At 47.6% G+C, this 16297-nt stretch overlaps 1 protein-coding gene across 2 annotated transcripts in view; it reads left to right on the top strand.

Annotated features, from left to right (window-relative positions):
• dnase1l4.1 (deoxyribonuclease 1 like 4, tandem duplicate 1) overlaps nucleotides 1-10529 on the top strand; it is an 82026-nt gene extending 71497 nt beyond the window's left edge. For both annotated transcript variants that reach the window (XM_072472871.1, XM_072472872.1), the window contains exons 8-9: nucleotides 9970-10066; nucleotides 10156-10529. In XM_072472871.1, coding sequence (XP_072328972.1) covers nucleotides 9970-10066; nucleotides 10156-10212 — 154 coding nt within the window. In that variant the 3' untranslated portion in view covers nucleotides 10213-10529. The remainder of the gene's footprint in view (nucleotides 1-9969; nucleotides 10067-10155) is intronic.
• The last annotated feature ends 5768 nt before the right edge of the window (nucleotides 10530-16297 follow it).

Below are 16297 nucleotides of genomic sequence, written 5' to 3'. Positions count from 1 at the left end.
TACCACTTTACCACTCTTCGCTGGACTTTCCAACCTTACCTTATATAATGGAACGCTACTCCTCTCACCCTAAATTCCACATATCACACATTTTCTGGCAACATTCTTCCCAAACTACATAATTCCTCATCTCTTACCATTAAAGATTGACTATCCCCTGTATGTCTTAAAATTGTGACTTCTGTACCTGCTCCTCCTGATACACGAGTAAACTTGACCCACACAAGTAAATTCTTTAAAGCCATCTGGCACCTTCTTAATAATTACTTCTTGAACAGGCTGTACAATCGTTTGCACCTCCTTTGGTTCCCTTGGGCTTTCCTTTACCACTCTACCAAACCCCACCGTCTTATCCTGTTTTACCACATCAGCCTTCCCAATGCTTTTCTTCAACCACCAACACTGTGACTTTACATGGCCTAGTTTATTACAGTGAAAACATCTGAAACTTTTCATTTCTTTTTCAACCTCCTGGATTTCTTTTTTAATCTGAGGTACACTCTCTTTATTGTCTCCCATCAGATCACCTTTACCACTTGAGTATTTCTCATGTCACCAGTTTCTATCCCTCACCGGCTGAAACTGCTGTCGGAGACCAATCTTTGATTTATGAGCTAATTGATAATCATCTGCCATTTCCGCTGCTAATCTCGCAGTTTTAACCCTCTGTTCTTCCACACGAGTTCTCACTACATCAGGAATTGAATTTTTAAACTCCTCCAAAAGTATAATATCTCTGAGAGCTTTATACGTTTGGTCTATTTTCAAAGCACTTATCCATCTATCAAAATTACTCTGTTTGAGCCTTTCAAACTCCATGTATGTTTGACCAAATCCTTTCCTTAAATTTCTAAACCTTTGTCTGTAAGCTTCAGGCACTAGCTCACATGCACTTGAGATGGATTTCTTCACCTCCTCATACGTTCCAGATACCTCCTCCGGTAGTGATGCAAACACTTCACTAGCTCTACCTACCAGCTTTGTTTGAATCAGTAACACCCACATGTCCTGTGGCCATTTCATTTGTTTAGCTACCTTCTCAAATGAAATGAAAAAGGCTTCCACTTCCTTCTCGTCAAACTTTGGCAATGCTTGGACATATTTAAATAGATTCCCAACAAGCCTTCGACTATGACGCTCTTTCTCACTATCCTCATCACTATCGTCCAACTATACGTTTCCCTTTACGTCTGCCAATTTTAACTGATTGTCATGTTTCATGGCCATTTTCTGAAGTTCAAACATCCTCTCTTTATCTTTTTCCCGGATCTGTATCTCCCTTTCTTTTTGTTCTGCTAGAGCTATTCTTTCTTTCCTCCTTTCTTCTCTCTCCTTTTCTTTTTCCTCTCTCTCTCTTTCTTTTTCCTCTCGCTCTCTCTTTCTTTCTCCTCTCTCTCACTCACGTATTCCAGCCGCTTTAATTCTTTCTTATGTTCTATTTGTTTAATTTGCCACTGAATTTTTGCCATTTCCAATGAGTCAAACTCAATCTCAGGCAACTTTAAATGCTTAACCACTGCCATAATTACCTCATCTTTTCACATTTTGTCAGGTAATGTTAACTGCATTGTTCTTGCCAAATCTAACAGTCTGTGTTTCGTTTCTGTCCGTAAAGTACTACGTGTGACATTCTCCACCCCCAAAAACTTCTGAGCCTCTAAAAGAGCCATTGTTCACAACACCCTCCCCACTTAAACTAAAATACCACAACGGAAAAGCACCAATCCTTCACTGTCTTTAAGTTCACAAAAGCCAATCCAATAGATAGACTTTTATCCCCCTCAAGCCCCCAATTGTTATGGGGGAGGCGTTTTCAGAACCCCAAAATGTATCATGGAGTTCAACCAACCTCTCCCTTTAATGGATTTGTTGCCTTTCCTAGCACACGGCTTTTTCCCTAGGTGTGAGATTATGATTATGGACATGTGGGTTTTTAAACACAAAACACTGTTTATTCCATGAACTCAACTGATGCACAATCAATGAAATGAAAATGAAATGAAAATCGCTTATTGTTACGAGTAGGCTTCAATTAAGTTACTGTGAAAAGCCCCACATTCCGGCGCCTGTTTGGGGAGGCTGGTACGGGAATCGAACCATGCTGCTAGCCTGCCTTGGTCTGCTTTAAAAGCCAGCGATTTAGCCCAGTGAGCTAAACCAGCCCCCAACTGGTTTGACCACTAAAGCGAGGTTGTAGTCCAACTGAAGGCTTTAATAAGCTAGATGTTTCCCCCAGCAGCTCAGGTACAGAATGAAGGCTGCTGGGGCGGCACGGGCGCTTATACCCCGCCTAGCAGGGTGGAGCTACCATACATCCTAACCAATAGAAAGCATACAGTTTCCACCAATGGTGCTCCAACCTATCAGGTACCGTAACACCTATAATACCACATTCACCCCCTGTTAAAAAAGAGTCCGGGGGGAGGGGGGGGGGGTGGCCTGATACTACAAACATGGCAACGTGGTAGAATTAGTTATGGGGGGTACCGTAATACCTCCATACAGTGTTTTGTAACTATTTACAATTCTGATAGCTAAGTACATTTGATGATTTACGTTTACAATTCAAAATAGAGCAATCAGTTTACAGTTTACAGTCTACAATTTAAAATGAAGCAATCAGTCGATCGGGGGCCCTGGTTGTCCTCTGTGATCGTCGGAGCTTCGGCGGTAACTCCGGTGGAGGAGCGGGCATCTGTGACTCCGGGAGCGTGGCTTCAATCTCCATGGCAGCTTCGGCACCCCTAGATGGCGCTGGTGGGGAAAACGGTTGACCTGGGAAGGGAGCGCCTGCGGGGAGCGTCGGTGGGTGGGGCGGCCTAGACGGGGCCGGCGGAAGGACCGATCCTCCTGTAAGGTGCCCCGGTGGAGGGGAGGGTGGGACTGGTGGCTGAGGTGTGCGTGGGGTTCCGGCGGGCGGCAGGTCTCGTAGGGAGACTGTATCTTGGCGGCCGTCGGGGTAGGCCACGTAGGCATACTGGAGGTTAGCATGGAGCAGATGGACCCTCTCGACCAACGGGTCCGGTTTGTGCGCCCGCACGTGTTTTCGGAGCAGGATGGGTCCGGGTGCTGCCAGCCAGGTCGGGAGCAAGGTCCCAGAGGAGGACTTCCTGGGGAAGACAAGGAGACGTTCGTGAGGTGTCTGGTTGGTGGTCGTACAAAGCAGTGACCGGATGGAGTGGAGGGCATCTGGGAGGACTTCCTGCCAGCGGGAGACTGGGAGGTTCCTGGACCGTAGGGCCAGTAGGACGGTCTTCCAGACCGTTCCGTTCTCCCTCTCTACCCGTCTGTTACCCCGAGGATTGTAACTGGTCGTCCTGCTCGAGGTGATGCCCTTGCTGAGCAGGAATTGACGCAGTTCGTCGCTCATAAAAGAGGACCCCCTATCACTATGTATGTAAGCGGGGAACCCGAACAGTGCAAAGATGCTATGGAGGGCCTTGATGACGGTGGTTGCGGTCATGTCGGGGCAGGGGATGGCGAATGGGAACCGGGCGTACTCATCAATCACGTTCAGGAAGTACGTGTTGCGGTCGGAGGAGGGGAGGGGGCCTTTGAGGTCCATGCTGAGGCGTTCAAAGGGACGGGAAGCCTTTATCAGGTGTGCTTTCTCTGGCCGGTAGAAGGGCGGTTTGCACTCCGCGCAGATTTGGCAGTCCCTGGTGGCTGTCCTGACCTCCTCGATGGAGTAGGGCAGGTTGCGGGTCTTGACAAAATGGAAAAAGCGAGTGACCCCCGGGTGGCAGAGGTCCTCGTGGAGGGCTCGGAGGCGGTCCACTTGTGCGGTGGCACATGTGCCGCAGGACAGGGCGTCAGGAGCCTCATTTAGCTTCCCGGGACGATACAAGATCTCGTAGTTGTAGGTGGAGAGTTCGATCCTCCACCGCAAGAGCTTGTCGTTTTTTATTTTGCCCCGCTGTGCATTATCAAACATGAAAGCCACCGACCGTTGATCCGTGAGGAGAGTGAATCTCCTGCCGGCCGGGTAATGCCTCCAATGTCGCACAGCTTCTACTATGGCCTAGGCCTCCTTTTCGACTGAGGAGTGGCGGATTTCGGAAGCATGGAGGGTACGAGAGAAGAAGGCCACCGGTCTGCCCGCTTGGTTGAGGGTGGCCGCCAGAGCTACGTCGGACGCATCGCTCTCGACCTGGAAGGGGAGGGACTCGTCGATGGCGTGCATCGTGGCCTTTGCAATGTCTGCTTTGATGCCGCTGAAGGCCTGGCGGGCCTCTATCGACAGGGGAAAAACTGTGGATTGGATCAGGGGACGGGCCTTGTCCGCATAGTTGGGGACCCACTGGGCATAGCAAGAGAAAAACCCGAGGCAGCGCATCAGGGCCTTGGAGCAGTGAGGGAGGGGGAACTCCATAAGGGGGCGCATGTGTTCAGGGTCAGGGCCTCTTACTCCATTTCGCACTACATAGCCGAGGATGGCTAGGCGGTCGGTGCTAAACACGCATTTATCCTTGTTGTATGTAAGGTTAAGGATTTTTGCGGTCTGGATGAATTTTCTGAGGTTGGTGTCATGGTCCTGCTGGTCGTGGCCGCAGATGGTGACATTGTCGAGATACAGGAATGTTGCCCGTAAACTGTACCGGTCAACCATTCGGTCCATCTCGCGCTGGAAGATCGAGACCCCGTTGGTGACACCGAAGGGAACCCTTAAGAAGTGGTAGCGCCGCCCATCTGCCTCGAAGGCAGTGTATTTGCGGTCACTAGTGCGGATGGGGAGCTGGTGGTAGGCGGACTTGAGATCCACCGTGGAGAAGACCTTATAATGCGCGATCCTGTTTACCAGGTCGGATATGCGGGGGAGAGGGTACACGTCCAGCTGCGTAAACCTGTTGATGGTCTGACTGTAGTCGATGACCATCCTATGCTTCTCCCCAATCTTTACCACCACTACTTGAGCTCTCCAAGGGCTGTTACTGGCTTCAATAACCCCTTCCCTCAGTAGCCTTTGGACCTCTGACCTAATAAAGATCCGGTCCTGGGCACTGTACCGTCTGCTCCTGGTGGCGACAGGTTTGCAATCTGGGGTGAAGTTCGCAAACAGGGAAGGCGGGTCGACCTTAAGGGTCGCGAGGCCGCAGACAGTAAGGGGGGGGTATAGGGCCGCCGAATTTGAAGGTTGTACTTTGGAGGTTACACTGGAAGTCTAAACCCAGGAGTGTAGCTGCGCAGAGGTGGGGAAGGACGTAGAGACGGAAATTTTTGAATTCCCTTCCCTGGACTGTGAGGTTTTCTACACAAACCCCCTTTATCTCCACTGAGTGTGAACCGGAGGCCAGGGAGATTTTTTGATTAACGGGGTGGATGAGGAGAGAACAGCGCCTTACCGTGTTGGGGTGTATAAAGCTCTCCGTGCTCCCAGAGTTGATTAGGCAGGACGTCTCGTGCCCGTTGATGAATACGGTCGTTGTAGCAGTTGAGAGTGTTTGAGGCCGGGACTGGTCCAGCGTCACCGAGGCTAATCACAGCAGTTGAGAGTTCTCTTCGGGCAGTGCGTGGTCAGCCGAGCTGGGGTCCTGGGGGTTCATCCAAGATGGCGGCTCCCATTGGTCACACATGGCTGGGGGTGCACAAAATGGCGTCCCCGGGGTCCGCATGTGGCCCTGGAATAGGAAGATGGCGGCGACCACTGGCCGCACGGGGACCGTGGGGAAATTTGTGGTTGCGGTCCGCATTCGCCGCCAGAGACCACAGCAACTGCACGGGCCTGACATACCCCCACGAAATGGCCCTTTTTGCCACATCCCTTGCAGGTGGATGCGCGGGCCAGGCAGCGCTGGCGGGAGTGCTTGGCCTGCCCGCAAAAGTAGCAGCGGGGCCCCCTGGGGTTTCCAGGCCGCCTTGCAGCGCAGGCCTGTGGGGGAATGGGGGCAGTCTCGGGGTCGGCCGCGGAGGGGTTCCACGCTGCCCAGGGGGCTGCCGCGCGGTCGGGAACATAAGCGCGGGCGTTCCTGGAGGCCACGTCCAGGGAGCCTGCAAAGGCCCGTGCCTCCCTGAGACCCAGAGTGTCTTTTTCTAACAGTCACTGGCAGATTTGTGAGGATAGCATACCTGCCACGAAAGCGACCCGGACTCAGAGTTCAGTGTGTTCGCTCGCCGAAACCTGCGGGCAGCTGCAGCTTCTCCCCAACACCAGGAGTGCACGGTAGAATTCTTCCAGCGATTCCCCAGGGGTTTGTCACCTTGTTGCAAGCAGGTGCCGGGCGTAGACCTGGTTTACCGGGCGAATATAATGTCCTTTTAGCAGCTCTATTGCTGCATCGAAGTCTTCCGCTTCCTCGATGAGGGTGTAAATTTCTGGGCTCACCTTTGAGTGCAGGACTTGCAGTTTCTGCTCCCCGGTGGGTGTGTTTTTGGCTGTCCCGAGATACCCTTTAAAGCACGCCAGCCAGTGCTTGAAGATTGCCGCCGAGTTCGCCGCATGGGGGCTGAGCTGCAGACACTCGATTTGGAGCTCCATCCTTTCTTCTTAAAAAAACTAGCTTATTAAATTGATGCACGATCAATGACCACTAAAGTGAGGCTGAAGACCAACTGAAGGCTTTAATAAGCTAGATGTTTCCCCCAGCATCTCAAATACAGAATGAAGGCTGCTGGGGCGGCACGGGCTATTATACCCCGCCTAGCAGGGCGGAGCTACCATACATCCTAACCAATAGAAAGCATACAGTTTCCACCAATGGTGCTCCAGCCTATCAGGTACCGTAAACCTATAATACCACATCAACTTAACATCTGAAATAAACATTGGATCTCTTAACACCCCTTACTTCAAAGATAACTCAGAAAATATTGCAACAGTAAATAATTCCTTAAAATGTTCCTTCATACTTCCAAGAGACTTAACACCTTTAAACAAAATCACATCAGGTTAAAGGCTTCACTATTATAAGTTTAAATCACCCAAATGATCCAGAGATAGTCTTTCACGGGAGAGATCCAGCTCACTGCAAAACACAGACACACACCCAGCTCTTTTCAAAACTTGCAGCTCTCTGGAAACACACAGACACACACACTGCTTTCTAAACGGAAACTAAAAACCTGCAAAATGGCTGACCTAAAGCCCAGCCCCACCCACTCTCTGACATCACTGTTTTCTTAAAGGTACATTGCTTAAACATCCATGTCTTAAAAGTACTCTCACATGTCACTTATTCAACCATGTGCAGTGAATGTCTTGTGCTAACTGTGCGCCGCCTCGCTTTCTGCCCTTGTGTTGGGAGTAAGTTGCTGTCACCAGAATCCATTCACCTGGTGTTTCATTTTGACCTGCACTAAAGTACTGGCCCCTCAGCACTTTGACCCACACTAGAAGTGGAGTCTAGAAATACTCCTTGTTAACACAGCGCCCCAAATCTGAGACCTCCGCCTCGCAGAATGATAATGGCGGCAGGTGCATGGTAACTTGAAGATTGCCCTCTAAATCTCACGTTTATGCCTAACTCTACTTTTGGGATGGGGGCAGGAAGGATAATGTTTTTGAGCACTGAAATAGGAAGGTACGAAGTTCTGCATTTTAAAAAAGTATTAATTTGTAAATATTTCATAATGAGTTCTGATATCTGAGAGGGCAGACTTTCAACCTTCAGAACAAAATGCTCCTTTGGTTTCCCACAATTGCCAGGGAAGGGGCGCGCAGTGGTTAGCACTGCTGCCTCACGGCGCCGAGGACCCAGGTTCAATCCCGGCCCCAGGTCACTGTCCATGTGGAGTTTGCACATTCACTCCATATCTGCGTGGGTCTCACCCCCACAACCCAAAGATGTGCAGGGTAGGTGGATTGGCTATGCTAAATTGCCCCTTAATTGGAACAAAAAATATATATCTACTTATGCATATAGAATTTACTGGGGGTGTGGAAATGCACAGATCTCCTCATGCTTTGTTTGATTACCATTGGAAGTCATGAGGAAATTTTGCAGAACTTTCCCCACGGAGTTTAACTTTGAGTCCATCATGGAGTAGTGTTTCTGAATCTTCCTTCATAGCAGTTTTTGCACTGTTAATAACACAAGGCTAAAGTACCAGGAACTACTGCATGTTGATTATGAACAGGAAAACCAGATGATTTTATTTCTGTCCCTTGCCTGGAGCAAGAAAACTAGAGTGTGCCAAACACTGCCTTGACTCAGGTTAGACTGGGAAAGGAACATGGCGTGGGTCCCAGACGTCGGCCAGTTGGCAGAAGTGTGTCCCGGGAAAACAAGTTTCAAAAACACTGCAGTACAGCATTGAAGTGTCACTTAAAGCATAGTTCTCATTTTCTAAATGGACTTGAATCTTCAATTTTCTCACGAAGATGAAAATGCACACTAACATTGTGTGGCCTATATATATATATATATTATTCTCAGCATGAGGGTGCATTCAACCTCTCTCCCCCTTCACCTTCCTCAAGCCTGTGACATTCCCATTCTTCAGCCAGTTGTTAAATGTGCATGAGCAACTCATCAAATTTCTGTTGCTTCTCTGTGGATACTTCTCCCACTCGGAGAGCAATACACACCCTGGCAGGAACCCAATGTCAAATGCCTTCATTAACTATGTGACAAAAGTCTGAACTGCCTCCATTATAAAAGCGGAGAGGGGGCAAACCAGCCTTGTTAATCACTTTTCCATTTGGAGGGGAATGATGATTAAAGGCAACTTCAAGTGGGAAAACTTTGAACTTGGTCTGGGATAGACAAGGTAACAGAGCTGTCAACACTGTGGAAATTTGGAATGAGTGGCAGGATTCTCTGGTCAGCAACGCCGAAATCGCCTTTGCTGATCAGCCGGAGAATCCCCATTTACGACCAAAAAGGGGCGGCGCCGCTTTTGCGATGTGCCGCGTACGCGAGCGGCCGACGCCATGTTGAATGCCACTGTGCTCATGCGCGGTCACAGACCCAGCAATTCTCCGGGCCATATCGGCAGATAGAACCAGGTGCTCTTCGCTGCCTTGCTGCTAGCCCCCAGCCAAATGGAGGATCGGTGGCTGTTTTACACCTTTTTTTCCTGTCGTAAAACGCCACCTTTCCCACGCTGGTGTGGGGACATATCAATATCGGAGAGTCCCGCCCGAGGTTTTTTTAAAACAACTTTGCTTACAATGCAGATCTATTTAACTAGCATTTACTTTGTCTATCTTCTCTTAGTGAGATGCAAACCACACACAGTCCAAACTGCAACTAAAAACTCAGCAAATACACCCGGATAAATTGAAACCAGGGATTCTTGCTAAGCTCCATAGCAATGTAATTTGCTCTGGACTGTCTTCAAACTGACCTCTTCATTAATTACCCCTAATTTACAATTTTGTCTATGATCCGATGAAGTAAACGGGTTTTGCAACCGTTAACTGATTGCTTTTAAACTGATTTAGTTCGAACTCCCGAGACAAAGCGATCTCTCCAGAATGCCAATACTGCATGGATTGCAGACATTGTGTCTCCAGTTCTTTAGCTAAGTAAACCCACTTGCTGTTTCACAGCTCTCTCTATGGCTGTTAACCTCTTACTGTAACACGACCGCAACCTTCTAAGCACAATATGCTCCAAGCTGGCTTTAATTGCATTTATCCAATTTTCTACACTTTAATTCCACAAACTAAAAATTACCTCTGAACCATTGACATGAACCATGAACTTTTTTTCCCGACAATTGTTAAAACATAAGAAATGAGATGACGAACAAAGAATAATATGGTTCACAAATGTATTCAAAAGAAATCATGTTTGCTTTGAATAATGAAATACCGTGTGTCAATTTTAAATCTAAAATTAGAGTGCTTCTCACTCTAAAGGTGTCAGGCTTGGATAAGATTGCATCCATTCACAATTTTTTTTGTTTCCCTGTACAAAGTGTCTTGTTACACTGCGGTATAATTCCCTTGCTGTATGCAAGTCCACAGTGAATTCTTTGGTAACAACGTTGCTAGCAATGATTTGTGACTGCCGCCGTTATTGACAGGATTGTCGTTTATGGAGATACGTTTTATCAGGGGATTGTTCCAAATTCTGCAAAGCCCTTCAACTTCCAGGAAGCGTGGAAACTGACTGACCAGCAGGTAGGTCAGGTAGTAACTGATATTTTGACATTTTTTACTTCAACAAAAATCCATGAAGAACCCTAATAATAGAAAGCTTCCCTCTGCAGGCTTTGGACATCAGTGACCACTACCCCATTGAAGTAGAACTCAGACTAATTGAGTAGGAAAAAGGTACAACTCGAATTAATTGAGCAGGAGTCAAACAAACTCAACCTGGACAGAATCATCGAAGGTGAGAGCACTGAATAGAAGTCGAACAACACTGGAAAACAGCAACACCGATGAATTAATAGTTGAATCTTGAATAAATTTGATGTAATTTTAACAATATGTCCATTGCATTTTAGCAGATGAAAAGTCCACGCTTTTGCCATCAGCTGCGGAGATAAATATCAATGCCTTACTTATTTTTAATTGCAAAAACCCACTCTTTTTTAGTCATTGGGAATAAAAAGCACAGAGATGGGCGTCTTCACTTTTACCAATGAACCTCTTGAGTCTCTGTTCGGCAGTAGGAAACTATGGTACCAAGTACAATCAGAAATGCGCACATTTTATGGGTTCACTTGACCACTGTTGCCCCAGGGACCACTTAGCAAATGCAGAGGCGAGTGACTGGGCAGAGGCGAGTGACTGTGCACCGAGTCCTTGCAACAATTCCGGGGCATAGTGGCTGCGGTGCTGGGACGGTGGGCGGGATTTTCTGGCCGTTCAAGCTGCCGGCAAGTTACAGACCCGCTGACGGCGCACCCCCGCCGTGGATTTGGAGGCAATGCATTGACAACGGGGGTGGGGGTGAAACTAGAAGATCCTGCCGCCATTGGCGACCACTGGCGAGCTGCCCTCTGCCACTGCAGAACACGCCACGGAGTGGGAGCAAAGTCCCGCCCAATGTGTTGATCACCTTTGCACATATTTAACAATGCTTTCATTGAGCCCTGTTCTATTTTTGCTTTTCAATTTTCCCCAGTGTCCTGACCAATATTTATCCTTCATTCCGACACAAAATAATCGGGTCGATACCACTTTGCCTTTTGTCCGAGTTTGCTGTGCGCAAATTGGCTGCCACGTTTCCGACATTACAATCGTGACTGCACTTATAATAATCTTTATTATTGTCACAAGTAGGCTTAAGTTACTATGAAAATTCGCTAGTCGCCACACTCCGGCGCCTGTTCGGGTACACGGAGGGAGAATTCAGAATGTCACATTCACCTAACAAGCATGTCTTTCGGGATTTGAGAGAGGAAACCGGAGCACCCGGAGGAAACCCACACAGACACGGGGAGAACATGCAGACTCAGCACAGATGGTGACACAATCTGGGAATCGAACCAGAGTCCCTGGTGCTGTGAAGCAATAGAGCTAACCACTGTGCTACCGTGCCACCCACTTGAAAGTATCTGACTGGCTGTACAGTGCTTTGGGATGTCTGACAGTTGTGAAAGGAGCTTTATCAGTCTGTCCGTCTTTCAGCGACACAGAAAAATACACTGAAGATTCTTGATGGAGATCAGTGCACCAGCAGGATTTTTCTGTCCAGGTTCAGCGGTCAGGTGACCATTCAACTCTCAAGTACGAGTCCTATACTGAGTGAGGGAGGGTAGCATTATAGAATTGGCAGCATTTCCATCCATGCTTAAATCTGCCAGCAATGGGCTTTGATTGTGAACGGAAAATTACACATCCTGAGGAAATAGATACCAGATCAATAGACACATAACAGCTGACCAGGCTAAGGGAAAATTGCATTTACTGAAGAAATATGGAACATCATAAAAAAGAAAAATGGATAGCCATTGCCTGAGCATATCAGTTAATACAGCACAAGAAAGTGGGTGGTGTTGAAGTATAGGGACTGTTCTCAGAGACTGACCTCAATGCTAAATAAGTAACAGGAAGCTTTTAAGAGACCTAACCGGGTTAAGTTCATTGCTCTCATATTATCAGCAGAGAACCAGGTTCAAAGGTAGAACCACGCATAATTATTGCATGGAAGGGGTTTATGCTGGGTTTGTACAAGATTGCTGAAACTTTATCCGAGCAGCATGCCTCGTTTGTTCACTAAAAATACAGGCACAGTGAAGTAAATCTGCTCTCAATGGCTTTGAACGCGTGTATTGAATGAGTAACTACTTTATAATTCTGCGGAAAAGGGCACAATCAGTTCATCCCTCAGAATGAGTTCAAACCCAGCTTGATGAGTGGAATCAAACTTATTTCTAAGAGCTACATCAGAGGTTCATTTGAGAAATTTCAACCTATTCTCTAGAACGCATGACCCAATAACTCCAAATTGCCATTTAACAATTTAGTGATGTTACTTCGAAGGGTCGTGAGGTCACGGCTGGCATACAGTTAGTATTCCACTTAGCCACGGCTGGTTAATATTCCACTTAAGTCAGTCGGAAGTACTTTTCCGTGTGCAGCACTTGTCCAATGTAATTGGGGTAAACAACAACTTTCTCTTTTTTTGCACCTTTAACATGGCAAAACACCCAAGGCACTTTACAAGAGCAAATTATCAAAATAAAATTGACACCATGTCACACAAGGAATTATTAGAGTAAATTTCCTAGCATTTGGCCAGAAAGTAGATTTTAAGGAGCATCTTTGAGGAGGAAAGCGAGGCAGAGGGATTTAGGGGGGGAATTTCAGAACTTGGGACCTAGGAAAGTCAAGGATATGGCATTTATAGGAAGAGAAGATAGGACTTGGGAGCAGCCACTCATGCCTTTTAGCCTGTTCGCCATTCAATAATATATAGCTGTGGTTCTGCTATTTAAAAAGGGTTGTAGAGATAAGGCAGGGAACTACAGATCACAGAGTTTCAAGTCAGCGGTAGGGAAACTATTTGAGACCATTCTGAAAGAGAGAATCTATTGCTATTAGTAGACACGAGGGTTAATCAGGGATAGTCAGTCTGGCTTTGTCAAAGAGAGGTCATGCCTGACAAATTTGACTGAATTTTGTGAGGAGCTGGAGAGGGGAGGGGGGGGGGGGGTGGGGGGGTAGTGTAGTTGATGTAGTTAACATGGATTTCTCCAAAGTCTCTGACAAGGTCCACATGGGAGACTGATAAAGACAAATGCACATGGGATACAGGGTAATTAGATAAGGTGGATAGTTGTAGGAGACAGAGTGTGATGACAGCAGGCTGCTTTAGTGACTGGAAGTCAGTGTCCAGTGGTGAACCACAGTGATTTGTGTTGGGTCCCTTATTATTCATCATTTACATGACGATGTAGACGGGATGATCAAATGGGCAGATAAAATGGCATCCTGAAAAGTGCGAGGGGATACACTTTGGAAGGAGTAACTTGACAAGGAAGTATTCAATAAGTGATTTCTCTCTCTTTGACTTTCTCCTAGCTGTGTAGTGTAGTTCAAATTTAACTTCAGGTTTAAGTCATGGCAGGAGAGCTCAGACCCGTGTCATGCTCCTCTTGTGAGATGTGGCAAGTCAGGGACCCTTCTGGTGTCCCTGACTCCTTCATCTGCAAGAAGTGTGTCCAACTGCAGCTCCTGTTAGACCGCTTGACGGCTCTGGAGCTGCGGATGGACTCACTTTGGAGCATCCGCGATGCTGAGGAAGTTGTGGAAAGCACATTCAGTGAGTTGGTCACACCGCAGATTAAAATTACTGAGGCAGATAGGGAAAGGGTGACCAACAGACAGAGGAAGAGTAGGAAGGCAGTGCAGGGATCCCCTGCGGTCATCTCCCTCCAAAACAGATTTACCGTTTTGGAAACTGTTGGGGGAGATGGCTCACCAGGGGAAGGTGGCAGCAGCCAGGTTCATGGCACCGTGGCTGGCTCTGCTGCACAGAAGGGCGGGAAAAAGAGTGGCAGAGCTATAGTGATAGGGGATTCAATTGTAAGGGGAATAGACAGGCGTTTCTGCGGACGCAAACGAGAATCCAGGTTGGTATGTTGCCTCCCTGGTGCAAGGGTCAAGGATGTCTCGGAGCGGCTGCAGGGCATTCTGGAGGGGGAGGGTGAACAGCCAGCTGTCGTGGTGCATATAGGCACCAACGATATAGGTAAAAAACGGGATGAGGTCCTACAAGCTGAATTTAGGGAGTTAGGAGTTAGACTAAAAAGTAGGACCTCAAAGGTAGTAATCTCAGGATTGCTACCAGTGCCACGTGATAGTCAGAGTAGGAATGACAGGATAGCTAGGATGAATACGTGGCTTGAGAGATGGTGCAAGAGGGAGGGTTTCAAATTCCTGGGACATTGGGACCGATTCTGGGGGAGGTGGGACCTGTACAAATCGGACGGTCTGCATCTGGGTGGGACCGGAACCAATGTTCTCGGGGGGGTGTTTGCTAGTGCAGTTGGGGAGGGTTTAAACTAATGTGCCAGGGGGATGGGAACCGATGTAGGAAGTCAGTGGGGACAGAAACAAAAGGCAGGAAGGGAGAGTGTGTAAAGCATGACCAGAGAAAGCAGGGCAGAGAGCAAGGAAGGTCTACATTAAACTGCATTTATTTCAATGCAAGGGGCCTGACGGGCAAAGCGGATGAACTCAGGGCATGGACGGGCACATGGGACTGGGATATTATAGCTATGACTGAAACATGGCTAAGGGAGGGGCAGGACTGGCAGCTCAATGTTCCGGGGTACAGATGCTATAGAAAGGATAGAACAGGAGGTAAGAGAGGAGGGGGAGTGGCGTTTTTGATTAGGGAGAACATCACGGCAGTACTTAGAGGGGATATATCCGAGGGTTCGCCCACTGAGTCTATATGGGTGGAACTGAAAAATAAGAAGGGAGAGATCACCTTGGTAGGACTGTACTACAGGCCCCCAAATAGTCAGCGGGAAATTGAGGAGCAAATATGTAAGGAGATTACAGATAGCTGCAAGAATAATAGGGTGGTAGTAGTAGGAGACTTTAACTTTCCCAACATTGACTGGGACAGCCATAGCATTAGGGGCTTGGATGGAGGGAAATTTGTTGAGTGTATTCAGGAGGAATTTCTCATTCAGTATGTGGATGGACCGACTAGAGAGGGGGCAAAACTTGACCTCGTCTTGGGAAATAAGGAAGGGCAAGTGATAGAAGTGCTAGTGAGGGATCACTTTGGGACAAGTGACCATAATTCCATTAGTTTTAAGATAGCTATGGAGAATGATAGGTCTGGCCCAAGAGTTAAAAATCTTAATTGGGGCAAGGCCAATTTTGATGGTATCAGACAGGAACTTGCAGAGGTAGATTGGGGGAGACTATTGGCAGACAAAGGGACGGCTGGTAAATAGGAGGCTTTTAAAAATGTGTTAACCAGGGTGCAGGGTAAGCACATTCCCTTTAGAGTGAAGGGCAAGGCTGGTAGAAGTAGGGAACCCTGGATGACTCGAGATATTGAGACTCTGGTCAAAAAGAAGAAGGAGGCATATGACGTACATAAGCAACTGGGATCAAGTAGATCCCTTGAAGAGTATAGAGATTGTCGAAACAGAGTTAAGAGGGAAATCAGGAGGGCAAAAAGGGGACATGAAATTGCTTTGGCAAATAATGCAAGGGAGAATCCAAAGAGATTCTACAGATACATAAAGGGGAAAAGAGTAACTAGGGACAGAGTAGGGCCTCTTAAGGATCAACAAGGGCATCTATGTGCAGAGCCACAAGAGTTGGGTGAGATCCTGAATGAATATTTCTCATCGGTATTCACGGTGGAGAAAGGCATGGATGTTAGGAAACTAAGGGAAATAAATAGTGATGTCTTGAGAAGTGTGCATATTACAGAGGAGGAGGTGCTGGAAGTCTTAAAGCGCATCAAGGTAGATAAATCCCCGGGACCTGATGAAATGTATCCCAGGATGTTGTGGGAGGCTAGGGAGGAAATTGCGGGTCCCCTAACCGAGATATTTGAATCATCGGCAGCCACAGGTGAGGTGCCTGAAGATTGGAGAGTGGCGAATGTTGTGCCCTTGTTTAAGAAGGGCAGCAGGGAAAAGCCTGGGAACTACAGACCGGTGAGCCTAACGTCTGTAGTAGGTAAGTTGCTAGAAGGTATTCTGAGAGACAGGATCTACAAGCATTTAGAGAGGCAAGGACTGATTCGGGGCAGTCAGCATGGCTTTGTGCGTGGAAAATCATGTCTCACAAATTTGATTGAGTTTTTTGAGGGAGTGACCAAGAAGGTAGATGAGGGTAGTGCAGTAGACGTTGTCTACATGGACTTTAGCAAAGCCTTTGACAAGGTACCGCATGGTAGGTTGTTGCAGAAGGTTAAAGCTCACG

Source organism: Scyliorhinus torazame, chromosome 13 (assembly GCF_047496885.1).
Source record: "Scyliorhinus torazame isolate Kashiwa2021f chromosome 13, sScyTor2.1, whole genome shotgun sequence".
Taxonomy (NCBI): Eukaryota; Metazoa; Chordata; class Chondrichthyes; order Carcharhiniformes; family Scyliorhinidae; genus Scyliorhinus; species Scyliorhinus torazame.
This window is presented reverse-complemented; position numbering and strand designations above follow the sequence as displayed.